At 41.7% G+C, this 22,907-nt stretch overlaps 1 protein-coding gene across 1 annotated transcript; it reads left to right on the plus strand.

Moving 5' to 3' along the window:
- The first annotated feature begins 371 nt into the window (after nucleotides 1-371).
- man2a1 (mannosidase, alpha, class 2A, member 1) lies at nucleotides 372-22,097 on the plus strand. The gene is given in 24 exon segments (XM_070924561.1): nucleotides 372-498; nucleotides 1,166-1,339; nucleotides 1,509-1,730; nucleotides 2,970-3,114; nucleotides 3,240-3,327; nucleotides 4,097-4,180; nucleotides 4,460-4,587; nucleotides 4,678-4,851; nucleotides 5,043-5,229; nucleotides 5,820-5,997; nucleotides 6,629-6,819; nucleotides 7,952-8,149; nucleotides 9,181-9,295; nucleotides 9,603-9,670; nucleotides 10,100-10,268; nucleotides 10,684-10,920; nucleotides 11,224-11,352; nucleotides 12,056-12,170; nucleotides 12,394-12,527; nucleotides 14,506-14,647; nucleotides 18,809-18,942; nucleotides 19,687-19,881; nucleotides 20,549-20,659; nucleotides 20,971-22,097. Coding segments are annotated over 23 exon segments (3,480 nt in total). The 5' UTR covers nucleotides 372-498; nucleotides 1,166-1,177; the 3' UTR covers nucleotides 21,145-22,097.
- Nucleotides 22,098-22,907: the final 810 nt, after the last annotated feature.

Raw genomic sequence — 22,907 nt, forward strand, 5'->3', positions numbered from 1 at the left:
AGATTTACTAAATGTATAAAAACCAAACAAGCCTTGGACAAATCAAAAAACAATACATATGTTGTTCGTTCAAAAACATACATATATTGATTTCTGATGACACCTCTGACCCTTTTATTGATGTATTTATTCTGTTTGTACTTGTTGTAATATTCAGATTTAGCTTTTCTAAATAAAGGCATATAAAAAATACTTTCTGACCGGAAACTGCTCCTGATTCGGATCCTCTCTAACCGGAGGTGGTGTTTCTGCAGCGCTGAGTCAGCTGAAACAAACCGGAAGCAAAACAAACAGCAGGGCGCAAGCGCAGCAGCGGCCTGAGTTCGCTCTGCGGAGAGAACGTCAAACTTTATTCCATTTTAATAAAGCAAGTATTTTTTTATTTCGTTTTCTAACTGAAGTCAGACAGCTACGTCACCGAGCAGGTGACACACAGCACGAGACACCGGAGCGCGAGACCTGCTGCTGTTTGTCCGACGCGGAAGTTCAGTGAGGAAGGTTTGAATTTAACTTTAAAACATAAAGTGTTGTTAATTATCTTTTGACCTGCAGAACCGATTGAAGGTTCAATCAATAAATGATATTATACAAAATAGTTAGTATTTGTATATTTTATTATACAACACAGGTATTACTGCAGAGACATTTAAATGTATATTTTAAAATGAGTTGTGGAGTTAGTGTGAGTTTATAACCATGTCAATTATTAGTTTTACTTCCAAATTAAAGTGTTTAAATAATTCAATAGAAGAAGAAGAAGAGAAGGCTGTTGTCTGTTGGTTAAACATTTCTTCACTGAAACTATTGAGTTTAATTATGACATTATGATGATGAAAGTAAACAACTTTCTGCGTGAATTATGAAGTTAAACAACAGAAATTATATATATATATATATATATATATATATATATATATATAAATATAATTTCTGTTTTTGAATGAGCTGCTCCTCCTGGTGTCTGTAGTCCCTCCTCAGAATATCAGAATAAATAGAAGATCAAATGTAGTCCAAATGAAGCTTAAGGAAATTAAAGTCGAAACAAAACAAAATTATTGATTAATTGATTAATAGTTTGGTCTATAAAATGTCTTCAGATGGATCCTACATTTCCCATAATGCACATGGACCTGGTGTTTCATTAGCGCCTCCCTGCATTTATCAGCATTTCTCAGTGATGAAGAGGAGTCGGGTGCTGGTCGTGCTGGTGGGTGGAGTCTTCTGTGTGGCAGTGATGTCACTGTATCGCATGCTGGAGTTGATGCAGGGGGCGGAGCTTCAGGACAGAGGGGAGACGCCTGCTGGACAGGTGGACAATATGAGTCTCTAAATACAATCAGTGGAATTTCAAAATAAAGTGTAATTTTAAAAGAAAGATCTATAGGAAATATTTAGAATGTGTCAGCAAACATTTCACATGAATCTGTAGTTAATAATACGTTTAATAATGTGTTTAATAATATGTTTAATAATACGTTTTTTAAATCAATCAAAATCTTTGTCTGTAGGATTTGTCCCGCCTCCAGCAGAAGATTGACAGGTTGGAGTATCTTCTCAGCAGCAACAACCGCCTGGTTGCTACGCTGCGTGACTCTCTTCTCCACCGCAAAGCATCCTGGGAAACAGGGGGAGGGGCCAATGTGAGCTCAGACTCCACCCACGACCAAGCTGACACGCTGCCTGGCTGCCGATTGGCCGAAGAGATGAAGGATGGAACCGAAGAAGTGCAGGTTAGCTTAGCATGCTAACAGCTGTTAGCTCTGTATTTTTATCAAAGTACTTTAGTACTGTCTTAAAGTATTTTTGAGTAGTACTAGTTTTTTTTTAGGAGAGAAGGAGGAGAGAAAGGAGGACAGAGGAGAGAGGAGGAGTGGAGAGAGAGGAAGAGGGGGTGGAGGAGGAGGAGAGAGCAGTTCTTCACCTCCTCTCTTCACCTCCTCTTCTCTTCACCTCCTCTCTTCACCTCCTCTTCTCTTCACCACCTCCTCTCTTCTCCTCTTCTCTTCACCACCTCCTCTATTCACCTCCTCTTCTCTTCACCACCTCCTCTCTTCACCTCCTCTTCTCTTCACCTCCTCCTCTCTTCTCCTCTTCTCTTCACCGCCTCCTCTCTTCACCACCTCTTCTATTCACCTCCTCCTCTCTTCACCTCCTCTTCTCTTCACCTCCTCCTCTCTTCATCTCCTCTCTTCACCACCTCCTCTCTTCACCTCCTCTTCTCTTCACCTCCTCCTCTCTTCACCTCCTCTCTTCACCACCTCCTCTCTTCACCTCCTCCTCTCTTCACCTGCTCTCTTCACCACCTCCTCTCTTCACCTCCTCTTCTCTTCACCTCCTCCTCTCTTCACCACCTCTTCTATTCACCTCCTCCTCTCTTCACCACCTCCTCTCTTCACCCCCTCTTCTCTTCACCTCCTCTCTTCACCACCTCCTCTCTTCATCTCCTCCTCTCTTCACCTCCTCCTCTCTTCACCTCCTCTCTTCACCACCTCCTCTCTTCATCTCCTCCTCTCTTCACCTCCTCCTCTCTTCACCTCCTCTCTTCACCACCTCCTCTCTTCACCTCCTCTTCTCTTCACCTCCTCCTCTCTTCACCTCCTCTTCTTTTCACCTCCTCCTCTCTTCACCTCCTCTCTTCACCTCCTCTTCTCTTCACCTCCTCCTCTCTTCACCTCCTCTTCTCTTCACCTCCTCCTCTCTTCACCTCCTCTCTTCACCACCTCCTCTCTTCACCTCCTCTTCTCTTCAGCTCCTCCTCTCTTCTCCTCTTCTCTTCACCTCCTCTCTTCACCTCCTCTGCTTCACCTCCATCGTAGGAAACACTGAACACTCAGTGTTGTTGAGGTAAAAGTATTTTATAGTTTTACTGCAGTATTTTGTGTTTTTGTATACATGTTGTTTACATGTGGAAGAAGAACGAGCTCACTGTTTTTAGTTGAAATATTTTTTGTTTCTTTGTTTGTTTGTAGCTGCTGGATGTTTACAACCTCCTGCCGTTTGATAATCCCGACGGCGGCGCCTGGAAACAAGGTTTTGAGATCCATTACCATGGTAACGAGTGGGACGAGCAGCCGCTAGAACTTTTTCTGGTTCCTCATTCACACAACGACCCTGGTGAGAAACAACACGTGAAACACTGAAATATGTATCAGTCATGGGTTTAAATAAAGCTTTTCAAATGAATGTTTGTGTTTCTGTGTGTGTGTGTGCGTGTGTGTGTGTGTGTGTGTGTGTTTCAGGCTGGTTGAAGACGTTTGACAGTTATTATCAGGATCAGACGAAACACATCCTAAACAACATGCTGATCAAACTGAGTGAGGACAGCAGGTATTCTCATCTTCATCTTCATCTTCAGACTCAAACCATCAACGTGTCAGTCCGTCTCTCAGTCCTGTCTCACTTCCTGTCTGTGGCTCTCAGCTCTCAGCCCATTGGTTCCTGCTGAAGACATCAATCTTTAAAAACTCCTCATACATATATAGTTTCATGTTTAAAAGGCTCAGTCATTTCCTCAAACAGCTGCTCGCTGTAGTTTTTATCAAACTAACAGGAGGAAATAGTGCATGTGTTGGGGACTATTTTCAGCGGCGGATGACTCCACATGTGGAGCTCTAGTGAGTGTTTGTGGCAGCAGGACGGTGTGTGTGGGACTGAGTCAAGATAAACTACAGTGTGTGTGTTCATGGTGATGAAGGAACATGTCACCCAGTGCCACAGTAAGGCTCACTGATGAGTTTTATTAATAATAATAATAATAATAATAATAATAATAATAACAAGAAGAAGAAGATACAGAGATTACCACCAGACTACTGTAAAATATCAAAGATAAAGAAATAGAAAGAATGTGTGTTAAATATGAAATTTGACGTCTATTTCTGATGTTTTTCTTGCTGCTCGATGAATCAGGTTAAATGTATTATCAGTACATTAAAGGTAAACTAAGGTGAGCCGCTGACACACTTTATCACATGATCAGATCAGTAAATGTGTCTGATCTTTGAGTTAAACTGCTGTTATTGATTCTCCTCGACTTTAAACAAGTGCAGGTTTGTTTAACAAACGACTGACGAGCGTCATATTTTCTGTTCATCAGGAGGAAGATGATTTGGGCAGAAATCAGTTATTTCTCTAAATGGTGGAATGACATTGATGAGCAGAAGAGAGAGATGGTCAAACGGTAACTGATTTAATCAAAAAACTTTTTCTTTCATTTCTGAATCTGCAAAAAAAGACAAAAACCAAGAAAAGAAACTAATTTGTTTTTATTCATTATGATCTTCTTTTGTTGTTACTTTCTGTAATTTACTTTTTTGTATTATTTCATTTAAGTTTGGTTATGTACTTTTATAATATTTACATGTTGTCATTATTTAATTATCATTTATTTTTTCGTTTTCTGTCATTTAAAGTCGTGCTTTCTTGTTTCCTGTTGTGTTCCTGCTCTGTGATTGGTCAGTCTGGTGAGGGCGGGGCAGTTGGAGCTGGTGACTGGCGGCTGGGTGATGGCAGATGAAGCAAACTCTCATTACTTCGCTATGTTGGATCAGCTGATTGAGGGACACCAGTGGATACAGCGACACCTGGGTTCATGTTGCCTCCATGACGTTTCATTTCCTTTCACTGTTACATCATTTAATGCAGCCCACTTTTAAATTTGAAAACTTTTCTGTCCAGGTGTGAAGCCGAGCAGCGGTTGGGCGGTGGATCCGTTTGGCCACTCCCCCTCTATGACCTACCTGCTGAAGGGGGCGGGGCTTCGCAACATGGTCATCCAACGAGCTCACTACGCCATCAAGAAGCACTTCGCTCAGCAACAGACACTGGAGTTTCTATGGCGACAGAGCTGGGGTGGGTGTGGGCGAGAGACACTGAGACAGTATGTGATAATAAAAGAACAAATAATAGTTAATTAATTCAAAGAAGTGTTGTAATTACTTTAAGTCTTTCCCAGATGTTTGTGTGAGATTAAATTTACATAATAATTTGGGTAAACTATGTAAAGCGTGTTTCTCTAACCCTGCCCACTTCCTGTGTGTTAGACTCCTCCCCCCGCAGTGACATCATGTGTCACTTGATGCCATTCTACAGCTACGATGTACCGCACACGTGCGGTCCGAACCCCGCTGTCTGTTGTCAGTTCGATTTCCACCGCCTGCCAGGGAGGCGGGTCTTCTGTCCATGGAGGATACCACCGCAGCCAATCACAGAGCAGAACGTCCAAGAGAGGTAAGAACGGGGTGGGGCCAAGGATAACAATAATTAGATCATTAATATTTATTATTTTAGTTATTATTGACAGTAGTTACTGGTTTAACAAAGTGTATAGTTTTAGCCTTAAAACAGCTGAGTTCTGTGAATTAGATTTTTGAGTTTTTCTTTGAGTTTCCTGGCCTTTTCTGATTTTCTTGAGACTTTTTCTTTTCATTTTGTGACTCATACTATATAGACTATAACTATAGTAGCAGTATAGTAACTAATAGCCCTCTGACTCACAAGTGAAAAAGTGAATAAACACTGAGTTGCTGCAGATTTGGATAAAATGTATTTCAGCTTTATTTTAGCAGGTTAGAAACCAACTTCCAGTCTGCTTTGACAGTTTTATGTGTTTCAGAACAGAAAATCATGCAGAAAAAGTTGTGCAGTTAATTTATCATTGAAATAAATCTTAATTTATAATCTTTTCCATCAGCGTCCCTTATGTGCGACTGTGTGATTGTTAGGTGTATGAGACTGTATGCAGGGGCTCTTTATGTTTCTGTTTATAATGTTGTCTTATCGATCTGTAGACCTCAGTGAGCTCCTCTGTGTCCTCTCAGAGCTCTCCTCCTATTGGATCAGTACCGTCAGAAGTCTCGTCTCTTTCGTTCTCCGGTTCTTCTCGTTCCGCTTGGTGACGACTTTCGGTTCACGGAGTTGAGCGAGTGGGACGCTCAGTTCAGTAACTACCAGAAACTCTTCGACTACTTCGACCAACACCCGGAGCTCCACATCAAGGTGAACACCAGAGACACCTGGGAGTGGGCGGGGCATGAAGGGAGGGAATACCCACGGTGATAATATGTTGTCTTTCTTTAAGTTGTGACTGCAGGAATCACATCATTTTAAGTTGGAAAATTTAGATTTAACAGCTCAGATGATCAAACCTTAGAGCACAGCCAGACATCACACTGAGGTTAATGATCTGATGTATGAAGAGAAAGTTTTAATATCTCAATGAAAAAACTATGATAAAACAAATAATAAACAATGAACCAAGTGTTTGTGGTCGAGACCATAGAGATATATGATGAAGACTCTTTTATTAATAACACTGAGAAGAGAAACATGTTTCACCCAGCGCTTCATCCGACTCATGAAAAGCTATAAGTGAAAACAACACATTGATAATAATTCGTTTAATAATTACTGATGTTACACTCAGGTGTACAACGATCAATGCAACCATCATAAAAATATAAAACATACACAAACAAAAGAGATTATATTTTATAAAATCTGGTGTCTCTTTAAATGTATGTTGAACTGATGTTTGTTGCGTTTCTTCCAGCTGTGTGTTGTTGTTTTGTTATTGTGTCTTAATCATCACAACCTGAATATATCAATTCTTCTTCTTCTCTGTTTTCAGGCTCGATTCGGGACTCTCTCAGATTACTTTGAAGCTCTGCGTCGGCATCTGAACGCAGCAGGAACAACTCTGCCGACACTTCGGGGCGACTTCTTCACATACGCCGACCGTGATGATCATTACTGGAGCGGATACTTCACCTCAAGACCGTTCTACAAGCGCCTCGACAGGACGCTGGAGGCCACACTCAGGTCCGCTATCTCGTTTATTTATATGACTCATGTACGCTATCTTGTTTATTTATACGACTCAGGACCGCTACCTCGTTTATTTATACAACTCAGGTACACTATCTTGTTTATTTATATGACTCATCTACGCTATCTCTTTTATTTATATGACTCATGTACGCTATCTCTTTTATTTATACGACATGTACGCTATCTCGTTTATTTATACAACTCAGGTCCGCTATTTCGTTTATTCATACGACTCAGGTCCGCCATCTCGTTTATTTATACGACTCGTGTACACTATCTCATTTATTTATACGACTCATGTACGCTATCTCGTTTATTTATACGAATCAGATACGCTATCTCGTTTATTTATACGACTCATGTACGCTATCTCATTTATCTATATAACTCAGGTCCGCTAACTTGTTTATCTATATGACTCAGGTCCGCTATCTCGTTTATTTATATGACTCAGGTATGCTATCTCCTTTATTTATACGACTCATGTACGCTATCTCATTTATCTATATAACTCAGGTCCGCTAACTTGTTTATCTATATGACTCAGGTCCGCTATCTCGTTTATTTATACGACTCATGTACGCTATCTCATTTATCTATACGACTCATGTACGCAATCTCGTTTATTTATACGAATCAGGTACGCTATCTCGTTTATTTATACGACTCCGGTATGCTATCTCGCTTATTTATACGACTCATGTACGCTATCTCATTTATCTATATAACTCAGGTCCTCTATCTTGTTTATCTATATGGCTCAGGTCAGCTATCTCGTTTACTTATACGACTCATGTACGCTATCTCATTTATCTATATGACTCAGGTCCGCTATCTCGTTTATTTATACGACTCATGTACGCTATCTCATTTATCTATATAACTCAGGTCCGCTAACTTGTTTATCTATATGACTCAGGTCCGCTATCTCGTTTATTTATACGACTCATGTACGCTATCTCATTTATCTATATAACTCAGGTCCTCTATCTTGTTTATCTATATGACTCAGGTCCGCTATCTCGTTTATTTATACGACTCATGTACGCTATCTTATTTATCTCTATGACTCAGGAACGCTATCTCAATTCATCATCTTTTTGACTTCTTCTCTCTCTGACAGAGCGACAGAAATCCTCTTCAGCCTGACGTTGGCTGAAATGCGTCGTTTCCATGGCAACGGTGGTCTCGTAGCAGACTTCCCAGCACATGAACACTTCCAGTGTCTGACGACGGGGAGGCGGAGCCTGGCGTTGTTCCAGCATCACGACGCTGTCACCGGCACCGCCCGCGAACCCGTGGTGGTCGACTACGGCACCAGGTGGATACTTCCGGTTAGCAGCCTAGCCTGTTAGCATTTTGGCATTGTCAGAAGTTAAAGAATTAGTTGGTTTTAGTTGTGGAAGGTGAAAAAACACACTTAAAGGACATGTTCGGACATTAATATGTTAGCAGTTGAATATGTGGACATTAGCACGCAGGGTAACAGGTTTGAAAGAAAAATTTGCATGTCAAAACTTTGTATTACACTGTACACTGTGTAACACTTATTTAGGTTATTAACCTAAAAAAATGTTTACAAGTAAAGGTTCTACTATTGTAGCATGTTAGTAGAAGGGGTTTTGAAGCAGGAGTTAACAGGTAAAAACTAGCTGGTGTTAGCATGGAAAGTATGATTTTAGGTAAAGTTTTGTTGAGTGACTGTAGTTAAAATAATTTTTTAATCGTAAATTCGTAAAGTTTTATTGCTTAATAAGTTTCTTAGATATTTTTTCAGATTTCAGATTCTTTAAAAAAATTGATACTCCATTAGATTTTCGGATAACAAACACATATTAGCATCGCAGCACCTGGAACACATTAGCGCCCTTAGCGTTAGCATGTTTTTTGTCTCATTTGTCCTTCCATGCTTTCTGTTGAAGGACGACGTCGTCATTGGCAACGGTAACAGGTACCATCTTGCTTCTTGTGAGCAGTTAGCTTTAGCCTCCTATCATGCCCATTCATTTAGCATTAGCATCTAACATAAACTTTCCATCACTCCCGTTTGATAAGCATATTGTTAATGTTGTGTAATACAGTGTTTTTTTTTCAGCCATTGTTAATATTTATATTTTTAAGTGAAATTGTGAGATTTGTTTGAAGGTTTTGATAATGTACTAAAGTTTTTTTAGGCTTTAGGACGTCGTAGTACGTAGTAAGTCAATATTGTGCAGACCTAAATGACTCAAACAGTTTGAATAAAGTCAATCACTGAAAATAAAATGAACAAATGAAAATCAAAAAACTTTTCAAAAACTAACATTTCTGAACTTCAAAATAAAAAATGTGAACTAAAATGTTATTTTACAGGTTGTTTCACTCGATCCTGAACCTGCGCCAGGTGCTGCAGAGCTCCGCCCACTGGCTGCTCCTATTGGACAAAAGCCAGTACCACAATGACCAATCAATACCCTTCCTGCAAATGGTGACTTTTGACCCCATCACCTCTTTTACAGTTGACCTATGGAGTATTTTGATATTTCTATGGCATGTACAGTATACTGTATGTAATAGATTTTAACTCCACACATTATAATCTTATCTAATCTAATCTGTTCATCAGTTTAACTGTGATCAGTTCAGGAATAACAAACTAGTTTTAGCTTCACATCACAGACACATCACATCAGTAGGTTTCAGAATTATAAACAGATAAAAATGTAAAAATGAGTTTATAAAAACATAATTAATACTTAACCCCTCAGAGGTTGATGTTGTGAAATGTTTTTCAGGATGATGTGATCTCAGCGCAGGACGCTCTGCCTCAGAAGTCGTCGCTCATGCTCAGTGATGAGCCCAGGTGAGGGGGCAGGGCTTACAGAACACCTTACTTTACTTTTCTTTTATTATTAATGACACAAATACACAACAGTTCCATCTGCAGTTAGTGGCTATAAATATTTAGTAACAACTAATCTCTACGTCAGAACTAGTTAGTGGGTTATTATGGGTATTTTTCACGCTGAGAATCCCAAAATAGGTAAATAACTTTCTTCACTTGCGCTGGCTTGGTGCCATCCTGCCCGGTCGGTCTTATTACGTTAGCTAATATTTGCACTGTTGCTTCTTGGTCACGTGACTTTGATTTATGACCAAGTACCTGCAGAACTAATGACATTCATCAGCCTCAGCTGGACTCTACTGTTTGCTGCTAATAAGCTAATGTTAGCATGCTAAACTAACATTATACCTGCTAAACCAGTTTTTTTGTCACATGGACTTGTTTCAGGTCATTGATCATCTTTAACCCGACAGAGCAGCTCCGTAAATCTGTCATCAGTGTCGTCGTCGACTCTCCGGATGCTCGTGTTGTCGACACAGAAACCGGTCAACCAATGGCTGCACAGGTCTCTGCGGTGTGGGCGGAGCCGAACCGGGCGTCCACAGAAGCTTTCCAGGTGAAGAACAGTTCAATTCATTCAATTATTCCACTTTATTTTTTTTCAATTATTTTATATCTGTAATTTGTCATTTTCTCCTAGTCATGTTTATTCATTCACATCATTTTCACATCAGTTTGTGTATTTTATGATTTCATTCTGGGAAAGATCTCAACCACCCACATATTATTATTGTTATTATTATTATTATTATTAAACCCCAAAGGGGTAGAACCCTTGTGTGTTCATGTCGGTTTATTATTATTATTATCATTATTGTTATTATTTATAATTACATGGTTCAGACTTAAGTTTAATGCGTTACATTCGGTCTTATTTCTGGTTACTGTTAAGCCCCTCCTCTGAGCAGTGATTGTCCAATCACAGCTTGTTGTGGTGGAGGACATTTTAAACTTTGTATTTTTGCCTTCAGCTCGACTTCGTTGCTGAACTTCCTCCTCTATCACTGGTCATGTATCATGTGACCAAAGCCTCTGTTGGCTCCACCCACCGGGCCCGTTACACTTTCCATCGTCATGGCAACCCTCCCACCGTCCAAGCCGAACACTTCCAGGTGTCCCGTCCAGAAGGACCTGAGGCCGACGCCCCCCTGTCGCTTAGCAACAAGCACGTCCAAATATGGAGTTCCCTGGAGACTGGCCTGCTGCAGGTCAGAGTTTTCAAATTAAATGTCTGTCCAGAGTATTAAAAAAGAAAAGAAAAATAACTTTCATTTAACAGCAAAAAATACAACAAAAAAGTTATTCATTCAGCAAAATGTTTCAAAGTGAAAAAAGTATATGTTTTGATTATTATATGTTATTATTATTCAATTCAATTACTGATTTTAATTGTTCGCAAAATTATTTATGAATCTATTTCAAGTATGACATTAATCATTATTTATTTTTACTAATTCTAGTTTCTTTAAAATGTGACTAAAGCTTTAAGTTTTTAAAATTTTGAAATGTAGAAGCTCCGTCTGCAGTCTGGTCTGGTCCGGCAGGTCCAGGTCCAGTTTCTCTGGTACGGAACCAGAACCAGAACGAATAGGGACAAGAGCGGAGCCTACCTGTTCCTTCCGGGGGAGGAGGGGGCACAGGTAAGACCAGAACTAGAACCACAACCCAGGGTGGCTTCAGGTCCTTAAAAAGTCTTAAATATTTATGTATTGATGATGTCATCAGGATCTAAAAGTCCGAAAATGCCTGAACGTGTCATCTTTGATGAAATCAACAACGGTTGAATTGGCTGTCTTTGTCCCCTGGTGGCCACCGTAGCTTCTGTCTGGAAGGCGTGGAGGAGCTAGGTCGTTAGCTAACCTGCAGATGCTCCAGTGCTTCCGTTTAGCCGTTAATCTCCGGTATTTCAGAGTAAATGTCATTCATGTCGTTAAACCCGTCGACTATCAATAATAATACAGGAGTCTAAATGACTTCCAGCACAGAGATGGTCTTTCTACCTCGATACAGCCTCGTTCAGACAGTTGTACTGATTAATATTAAGGACAAATATTATTTTTTTCACACTAATGTGTATTTGGACACACCAGTCATTTTGAACTGACAGTATATATATTTACTGAGAAGAGTATGCTTATATTTTCACATTTGATATTTATTTTTATTGCAAAATTGGCCTTAAATTTAGTTAAACGTCTTAAAAGTCTTAAATTTTATTAGAATTAGAATTAGAAATAACACCGTGAGAACCACAAACCAGTCGGACCCACATCAGTCAGACCAGGACTAAATCTCTCTCTTTCTCTCTTTGATTCACTGTGAATGTCTCTCTCCCTCCTGCAGCTCTACTCGTCCTCAGAGCCCCCCATGGTTCGGGTCTCCAGAGGTCTGGTCTTCTCTGACATCACTTCCTGTTTCCCACACTTCACACACAGAGTCCGACTCTACCACCTGAATGGTAACAAGAGACCGGATTTAAACCGATTATTATTGATGATGTGCCCTGGGTTTTGCCTGTCAGGCTGTTTATAGACTGCTCTGGGCTACAGAGCATGCTCAGTAAAGTCCCATGCACGTGAGAGACTGTTGGCTTTCCTTGTGTATTAATTTAATTTCAATTAATATCATTAATCGAACTAAATGATTTCACAATAAAAGTCTCCTGTCTGTCTCTGCCCCAGGGCATGCTGGGAGATCCCTGGAGATTTCCAACATGGTGGACATCAGGTCAGAGGTCAACCGTGAGCTTGTCATGCGGCTCGTCAGTGACATTGGCAATGGCAACCGTTTCTACTCCGACCTCAACAGTTTTCAGGTTCAATCACTTTTATTTTATGGTCACGTTGTTGAATAATGTCACGCTATTTAATGACGTCACGCTGTTGAATGATGTCACGCTGTTGAATGATGTCACGCTGTTGAATGATGTCACGCTGTTTAATGACGTCACGCTTTTTAACGACGTCAGACTGTTTAATGACATCAGACTGTTGAATGTCAGACTGTTTAATGACGTCAGACTGTTGAATGTCAAAACTGTTTAATGACGTCACGCTGTTTAATGGCGTCACGCTGTTTAATGATGTCAGACTGTTTAATGATGTCAGACTGTTTAATGACGTCACGCCATTTAATGATGTCAGACTGTTGAATGATGTCAGACTGTTTAATGATGCCACGCTGTTTAATGTCAGACTGTTTAATGATGTCACGCTGTTGAATGACGTCAGTCTGTTGAATGACGTCAGGCTGTTTAATGACATCAGACTGTTTAATGACATCAAGCCGTTTAATGATGTCAGACTGTTGAATGACGTCACGTTGTTTAATGACGTCAAGCTGCTGAATGGCGTCAGACCGTTTAATGGCGTCAGACCGTTTAATGACGTCAGACCGTTTAATGATGTCAGACAGTTGAATGGGGTCAGACCGTTGAATGGCGTCACGCTGTTGAATGGCGTCACGCTGTTTAATGACGTCACGCTGTTTAATGATGTTAGGCTGTTTAATGATGTTAGGCTGTTTAATGACGTCACACTGTTGAATGTCAGACTGTTGAATGACGTCAAGCTGTTGAATGACGTCTGTTGAATGACGTCAGACTGTTGAATGACGTCACGCTGTTGAATAATGTCACGCTGTTGAATAATGTCACGCTGTTGAATGACGTCAAGCTGTTGAATGACGTCACGCTGTTTAATGATGTCACGCTGTTTAATGATGTCAGACTGTTTAATGACGTCACGCCGTTTAATGACATCACGCTGTTTAATGACATCACGCTGTTTAGTGACATCACGCTGTTGAATGATGTCAGACTGTTTAATGACATCACGCTGTTTAATGACGCCACGCTGTTGAATGACGTCAGACTGTTGAATGACGCCACACTGTTGAATCTCAGACTGTTTAATGACGTCACACTGTTTAATGACGTCAAGTTGTTGAATGGCGTCAGACCGTTTAATGACATCAGACCGCTTAATGACATCACACTGTTTAATGATGTCAGACTGTTTAATGACGTCACGCTGTTGAATGACGTCACGCTGTTGAATGACGTCACGCTGTTGAATGACGTCAAGCTGTTGAATGACGTCAGACCTTTTAATGACGTCAGACTGTTGAATGACGTCACGCTGTTGAATGATGTCCGACTGTTTAATAACGTCACGCTGTGGAATGATGTCACGCTGTTGAATGACGTCACACTGTTGAATGTCAGACTGTTTAATGATGTCACGCCGTTTAATGATGTCAGACTGTTTAATGACATCACGCTGTTTAGTGACATCACATTGTTGAATGATGTCAGACTGTTTAATGATGCCACGCTGTTGAATGACGTCACACTGTTGAATGACGTCACACTGTTGCATGTCAGACTGTTTAATGACGTCAGACTGTTGAATGGCGTCAAGTTGTTGAATGGCGTCAGACCGTTTAATGATGTCAGACCGCTTAATGACGTCACACTGTTTATTGATGTCAGACTGTTTAATGATGTCAGACTGTTGAATGACATCAGACCTTTTAATGACGTCAGACTGTTTAATGATGTCAGACTGTTGAATGATGTCAGACTGTTGAATGACGTCACGCTGTTGAATGACGTCACGCTGTTGAATGATGTCCGACTGTTTAATGACGTCACGCTGTTGAATTATGTCACACTGTTGAATGTCAGACTGTTTAATGATGTCACGCTGTTGAATGATGTCAGGCTGTTTAATGACGTCACGCTGTTGAATGATGTCAGGCTGTTTAATGATGTCACGATGTCATGGGGACAGATGCAGCAGCGGAGGACTCTGTCGAAGCTCCCCCTGCAGGCGAACTTTTACCCGATGAGCTCGGCGTCATTCCTGCAAGACTCGACGTCTCGTGTTTCTCTGCTGTCGGCTCAGAGTCAGGCCGTCGCGTCACTCAGACCAGGTGAGTCTTCATCTACCTGGACGTCTGTTTCAGAATCAGAATCAGAAATACTTTATTGACCCCCGGGGGGAAATTATACAGATACTTTCACTTTATTGTTTTCTTTACTTATTGACTCATTTCATCACTTTATTGACAAATTTTCTGTCTATTTGTAATAATTATGAAAATAAGAACTTATTAAAGGACCAGAATAAAGTTGATGAATCTAGTTTCAGTGATGTAATGAAGAAAAAGATTACACCAGAAGTAGACTTGAATCATTTATGTCATATTTTTCATGACTGCTGTTGGAAAGACTCATTAATAATAAATCCTTATTAAACTCTCGGGTCTCACCTGTTGTTTAGTCCTTCCTGGTTTAAGGTTCATGTAGTTTTCCAGGTGGGAAATTTAACTGGAGACTTTTTATTCATAAAATATGAAATCTGGTGTGAAATACAGATTGAAGTTCTGCAGGAAGAGAAAAAGAGCTACAGCTGATGATGAGACATCATTTATCTTTATGATGGAAATTATTATTTTCTCCATCAGACTCAGTTTAGCAGTAAACTGTTTCCCGAATTTGTTGCACCCTCAGCTGTTTTGTGGGACATTCTGGTCAAAGGTGCTCTCACCTTTGCAGCTCTACGTCGACGTAGAGGGAAACGTGCCGGTGCACTCGTGCGTCTTTGCCGGCACTACCCGGAATATTTCTCTCTAACGTGCGCTCACGGGGAAATAAGATGGACGAACTCCAGCTACTGATGAGGAGAAACAAGGACTTTTATTCATCTGCTGTTTTGTGCTTCACGGAGACATGGCTGGGGGAAAGAACTCCCGATGCGGCGCTGCAGCTGGACGGATTCCAGCTTCTCCGAGCGGACCGCGACGCGCACCTCTCCGGCAAAACAAAGGGTGGAGGTATTTGTTTCGACATCAACAGTAGCTGGTGTAACGACGTGACAGTGATGTGACGGCATTGCTCTCCTTCCCTGGAAACCTTTTTCATTAACTATAAACCTTACTACTCCCCCCCGTGAGTTTGCTTCATTCATTCTGGTCGGTGTTTACATTCCACTGGAGGCCAACGTGCAGGACGCACAGCGCGCACTCGCCGACCAGATACTGGAAACGGAGCGGACCAACCCGAACTCCTTAGTTATTGTCCTCGGTGACTTTAACAAAGGTAACCTCAGTCATGAACTCCCCAAATACAAACAGTTTATTAAATGCCCCACCAGGGAGGGGAACACTCTGGATCACTGTTACATCACAGTCAGTAACGCTTTTCACGCCGTCACCCGCGCTGCACTGGGACACTCTGACCACGACATGGTCCACCTGATTCCTGCATACAGGCAGAAATTAAAACTTTCTAAGCCTGTTGTGAGAACATCAAAGCAGTGGACCAGTGAAGCTGCAGAGGACCTGAAGGTGTGTTTGGACTGTACTGACTGGGATGTTTTCAGGACTGCTACCAACAGTCTGGATGAGTACACAGAGGCTGTGACGTCATATATCAGCTTCTGTGAGGACTGCTGTGTACCAACTCGACCAGGGTGAGTTATAACAACGACAAACCCTGGTTCACGGCAAGACTGCGACAGCTGAGGTTGGAAAAGGAAGAGGCGTTTAAGAGTGGCAACAGAGCAGAGTTTAAGGAAGCCAAGTACAAGTTTGGCAAGGCGGTGAGGGAAGCTAAACGACTGTACTCAGAGAGACTACAAGACCAGTTCTCCTCCAACGACTCTGCTTCTGTGTGGAGGGGGCTCAGGCAGATCACCAACTACAAGCCAAGAGCCCCCAACTCTGCTAACGACCGACGCCTCGCCAACAGCCTCAACGACTTCTACTGTCGCTTTGAAAGACAATGGGACAGTCCTGACACCATCCCCCACACCATCACCCACCAGCTCCAGCCCAACAGCCCCAACCCCCTCATCACACCTGGGGCTGAACTCTCACACCTCTTACCACCACAGCTGCCCCCCACAGTGCCCCCCCTCCTCCAACATCGTCACCTCCGTCTGTCCTTGAAAGAGATGTGAACAGGCTCTTCAAGAGACAAAAGCCCCAGAAAGCTGCTGGACCAGACTCCCATCTCCCCATCCTGCCTGAAGCGCTGCGCGATCAGCTGTCTCCGGTGTTCACGGACATCTTCAACACCTCACTGGAGACATGCCACGTGCCAGCCTGCTTCAAGGCCTCCACCATCATCCCCGTCCCCAAAAAACCAGGACCCACAGGATTAAATGACTACAGACCCGTCGCCCTGACCTCTGTGGTCATGAAATCATTTGAACGCCTGGTTTTGTCCCACCTCAAATCCATCACTGACCCTCTGCTGGACCCCCTGTAGTTCGCCTACAGACCCAACAGGTCGCCGTCAACTTGGTCCTACACTTCATCCTCCAGCACCTGGACTCCGTGGGATCCTACGCCAGGATCCTGTTTGTGGACTTCAGCTCTGCCTTCAACGCGATCGTCCCGGCTCTTCTTCAGGACAAGCTCTCCCAGCTCAACGTGCCTGACCCCCCCTGCAGGTGGATCACAGATTTCCTGTCTGACAGGAAGCAGCACGTGAAGCTGGGGAAACACGTCTCAGACTCGCGGACGATCAGCACCAACTCCCCTCAAGGCTGTGTTCTTTCTCCTCTACTCTTCTCCCTGTACACCAACAGCTGCACCTCCAGTCACCAGTCCGTCAAGCTCCTGAAGTTCGCGGACGACACCACCCTCATCGGACTCATCTCTGGAGAAGATGAGTCTGCCTACAGGTGGGAGATTGACCATCTGGTGACTTGGTGCAACAGCAACAACCTGGAGCTTAACGCTTCAAAGACAGTGGAGATGGTTGTAGACTTCAGGAAGAGCGCAGCCCCACCCGCCCCCATCACCCTGTGTGACTCTCCAGTGGACACTGTGGAGTCCTTCCGTGTCCTGGGCTCCATCATCAGCCAGGACCTCCGGTGGGAGCTCCCTCATCAAGAAAGCCCAACAGAGGATGTACTTCCTGAGGCAGCTGAGGAAGTTTAACCTGCCACAAACAATGCTGGTTCACTTCTACACTGCCATCATAGAGTCCATCCTCACCTCCTCCATCACCGTCTGGTACGCTGCTGCCTCCACCAAGGACAGACGCAAACTGCAGCGTATCATCCGCTCTGCAGAGAGGGTGATCGGCTGCAACCTCCCATTTCTTCAGGACCTGTACTCCTCCAGGACCCTGAGGAGAGCAGGGAAGATCGCTGCCGGCCCCTCCCACCCCAGACACTATCTGTTTGACCCCCTCCCCTCTGGCAGGAGGCTGCGGTCCATCAGGATCAAAACCTCCCGCCACAAAAACAGTTTCTTCCCCTCTGCAGTCAACCTGACGAACAGGGCCAAAGTCTTGCACTGACCCCCCCCCCAACACAAACACAAGTTATACGTTATATTAACGTCCACCGCCCCTGTCCCCCCTGCGTTACATTAACGCACCCACCCCCTACTGGACACTTTATTTGGTCACTGCACTGTTTGTTATTTATCCTATCTTATTCTTTTACCTTTATATTTTTACATGTTTGTTGTCAGCACCTTCAGACCAGGCAAATTCCTTGTAATGTATGTTACTTGGCAATGAACAGTTTCTGATTCTGATTCTGAAACTGAATGTTTCTGCTTCTACTTCCTTATTCTGTATTTTATCTTTTCAATCCAATTACATATTTAATTACGCAGTTGTTTAGGAATCATGTGTTATTACTCAATTTATTAATCTTGGACAGTTTCATAACAATGACGCTGTTATTTTTACATCACCTTTGAAAATGCAAATAAAAAAGACGAAAGAAAAAGAAATGCGTTTCAATGCACGAGCACATCCCTGGTAGATGACTTAAGAACGTGAATGCTGTATTTCTACTTGGTTATTAAATCCTGTGTGAGTCTGTGAGTATTGGCATTTGATAAACCTTTAAACTCATCAGTCTGTTGCTCAGTCTGGACTTCCTGGACCAGGCATCTCACCTGTACCTGAAACAGCATGGTGTCTTCTGTTGTTGTTAATAGACGACACGCAAACATGGAAACGTTCCATAATAACTGTCACTACTCAAATTAAAGGCTTTTTTACTCTAAAAAACAGTATAAGTTGTTCTCGTTGTACGTCAGTGTGTTGACCTCTGACCTGTGCAGGTGAGCTGGAGGTGGTGTTGGACCGGCGGCTGCAGCAGGATGATAACCGCGGCCTCGGTCAGGGCGTCACCGACAACAAGCTGACAGCAAGTCTCTACCAGCTGCTGTTGGAGGACAGGAAGGGTGGGGCTCAGGTGAGGGGCGGGGCTCAGGTGACGGGGTGGGGCACAACATAACGACGTGCTCGATCAATCGATCGAGCTGAATCAGATCTTATAAGTGTTTAAAGTCTCATCATTCAGTTTCTGCAGTTACTTTTCAGACTTTTTATCGTCACATAGAAATACATTTAAAACCTATTTCACCATCAAAGGAAAGAAAAGTACGATGGAAAACCATTTTTAAGGACTTCCCAGCAGTATGTAACAATAATTCCTAATTACAACAACAATAATGATATAATAAATTAAATGAATGTAACTGCCAGATGAGCAGCATAAAATGGATGGATGGATGGATTTACCAATAAGAACTCTCACTGCAGTGATGGTGTTTGCTGCAGGTCTGATGTCTCTGGTGGATCAGTTCAGTGCAAATGCAGCCAAGAAACCACCTCTGGAGGAGGTTTGAGACTCCTTCTATCTTCACAGTGTTCAGGCCCAGTCACAACGTCCAGCACCAGTAAAATATGTGGATGAGAGGAGTGAAGTTTATGTTCTGCTTCTTCAACAGTTGCTAAACACATTTTAAACACCAACCAAACATTCCTCAGTGCAGGAAAATCTCTGGTTAAATATGAATATTCCTGCTTTCAACTCATCAGATCAAGTTAAACAAAAAGAAAAACTGTTAATTCCTTTCTTTCACACTATTCATTTTGAGTTATTATATTTATATATTATATTCGTTTTTCTGTTTATGTTTTGTATCTTTGACAGGAAGTGGGAGGAGCCTCAATTGAACACCTGTCATTGCTCGCCCACCTGACCTCGCTCTCCCTCTGCCACCCGCCAATCACCATGGTTGCCCCTAGCAACAGCCAGCTGCCGAAACTTCGCCCATTCCTGCCACTCCGCTCGTCGCTGCCGTGCGACGTTCACCTGCTGAACCTGAGGACGCTGGAGGACACACAGGTAAGAACAGCACCTGGAAACACTTGGAACATTAGTTTTGGAGTTTACGTTGAAATGAAGTTTCAGAAGCAGGAAAGATTCATAACTGTAGGGCTACTCAAACATACTCCCGAATTGACTTAATAAATGTAAATAATAAATAAACTCAGTGCCAGATTGAAGTTACTGTAATATTAATGCAGTAATATTTGGAAAATGTTCCCACAGTTACTGAGAAAACCAAACAAATGAAATGTCTACAAGTTGATTATCGATCAGCAGAAAACAGTCACACTTTAAGTCGTCAACATTTACATATGTAATGAGATGTTTTTAACCACCTTGTTGATCAATAGAAGCACGTCTACAGTTTTAATGATGATTCATATGTGGAATTGTAAATCTACAAAGACTTGATAACTGGTTCTGAATCTGTTTTGGATCCGGTTCCAAGGTGGTTAAATACCCGGATTCATTCATCTGTGCGGCCGTTATCGAGTTGTTGAGTCATGACTCAGGAAGGGGTTTATTGACAGATATATGAATATTAATTAAAAAGTTAAAATCTTGTTCAAGTAACTAAACCTGAAAACTACTATTATAAACATAATCTATTATACATCAAAAAAGCTGATAAATAAATAAATAAATAAATAAATGTTTGTTTGTTTGTGTTTGTGGTAAACAGGAAGCAGGAAGTCCGTCACAGGAAGTGGCTCTCCTCCTCCACAGGAAGGGCTTTGATTGTAGCTCCGCCCCTGAGCCGTCACTGCAGTGCACGTGGAGCACGCACGAGGAGGTGAATACAACACACACACACGTTAAAAATGATTTCTTTGTTTTGTTTTTTTATCATTTTTTTGCAACATTTTATTTTGTCTTCTTTTCCTTTTTTAATTTAGTTAATATTTAATTTGTTTCTTTGTTTTAACATTCTTTATTTTCTTTAATACAGAAGTGAATTATTGTTTTTTAAAATAGTTTTACTTTATTTACATTGCATTTTCTTGTCTCCTTTAGCTTGACTTTTTGTGTTTGTTCAACTTTTCTCATGTTTTGTTCTATTTTCACTTTCTTGTCTCATCTGATTTCTTTGCTCTGTGTTTCCAGGTGAACTTGGATGATCTTTTCTCTCCTCTTCACTTTCGTTCTGTCCGTCGGTCGGGTCTCACTCTGCTGCGAGAAGACGATGAACCGGAGTCCGCCCAGCAGCAGCAGCCTTCGTCGCGCGTCACTCGCCTGCGGCCAATGGAAATCAGCGCTTTCCGCGTTGAGATCGACTGAAAAACAAGAAGGAACAAAAAGTTCAAATTCAACATGAATTTTGTCATTTTTGGCCAACGAGTGGAGAAACATAAACATAAATGTTCCAACTCGACGAGTAGCCAATCAGAAAACAAATATACGAAACGTCTCACTAAAAAAGTCAAACAAAATCTAAAGGTGATTAGAAATATTAGATAAGATTGATGTTAAGCAGTTAAGAGAATCAAACCTGTGGAGCTCTGCAGTGTACGAGAACATAACGTCACCTGTGAGCCCGAAACATTGAATATCCTATAAATAGAAAAGCAATCAAATACACCAAGAATGAAATATGAAATTATTATTTTATTATTATAAAACTAGACATTGACAAAATAAAGAAATGGAAAAGAGGGTGAATGAAGTAGTTAAATCTTTTTTTTCATTTAGATCCAGTCGGCAGGGTCAAAGGTCAACACATGTGACATCCTAGCCAACAGTTGGTCTAAAGGTCAAAGGTTAAATATTATTTTAACATGAAGGAAATTTGGTTGTGTTTCAACACTAAACAAGATAGTTGACGTTGCTATGGCAACAAACGAGTCGTTAGCTCGGTTCAATGAATATTTTAAAAAGTGTGGGGGGGGGTTTCCATGGTGACTGTCAATCACAGTTTGTGTCTGTTACTGCTGTTTTTGGGGGGTTTTTAAACGTCATTTTCAATGAAGTGAAGTTTTTCTGTTTAATAAAACAATGTGGAATTGTGGGTAAACTGTGTCCGATCAACATGTGATTGATTTATTTTATTGATCTGTTGATGAACTCACTGGATGTTTTTGTGTAATTTTGTGTAATGATGTTTTTTAATTGTCTGTATTTGCTGTGAAATTTAGGGACACTTTGGGAAGCTGTTAAATCTTCTGGGTATTTTTTTAATGTAGAAATGTATTTTCTGTGAACAGGTATATTGCTGAAACATATGAAGTATTAAAAAGTTGGAATTATAAAAAAATATATTTTTACTTCCATGGATTTGTTAAAAATGCCATAATTTTTGCTTTTCTTGTTTATTTTTGGGGAAATTATGGTTTTAATACAAAAATAAATTATTGTTTAATTTTCCTTCTTGTTAACAAATTGTTTTTGTTCATATTTGCACAACACTGACATAAACGTCATTATTTTGATGACGAAGGGAGTGACATGAATTGAAATGTCTTAAAAAACGTACAAGATATCAAAAAGCTGATTTAGTTCAAAGTGTCCTGACCTGTTAAAGGTTTGAGTGATGTTTCATGAAGTTACTGGGCTTCACATACCTCCAGTGTTCCCAGTGTCCTCCATGGGATGGATAATAAATGTATGGGAGATAAAAACTGTAAGAATAGTTAGTGATGTGTTCACATTGACTAGTAGTCAAATCAGTGTTTCTGTCAAAAAAGGACAACATCAGTATGTTCCATGTTCCACTTTAAGACACAAATACAACCTTCACTGCGGCCCTACTAGATCTGCCCCGGTTACGTTATTGTGAAGTGGGAGCGCCCCGCTGCAGCTCAGCAATGACGGTAGACCCCGGAGACTCACCGAGACTCACGACCAACGAGTGCTGAAGCAGGTAGCGAGCAACGATCGCCCACCGTCTGTTGCATCACTTCGGAGTTTCAACAACACCAGCTTCATGAAACGGGTTTCCACGCCGAGCAGCTGCTTCACATCACCTGGAGACTTTGAAGCTCCATACAACTGGACTCTGGTGCAGAAACGTGTTCCCTGTCTGACAGTCTGATGGATGACTCTGG

The sequence above is a fragment of the Enoplosus armatus genome, chromosome 18 (assembly GCF_043641665.1).
Source record: "Enoplosus armatus isolate fEnoArm2 chromosome 18, fEnoArm2.hap1, whole genome shotgun sequence".
Taxonomy (NCBI): Eukaryota; Metazoa; Chordata; class Actinopteri; order Centrarchiformes; family Enoplosidae; genus Enoplosus; species Enoplosus armatus.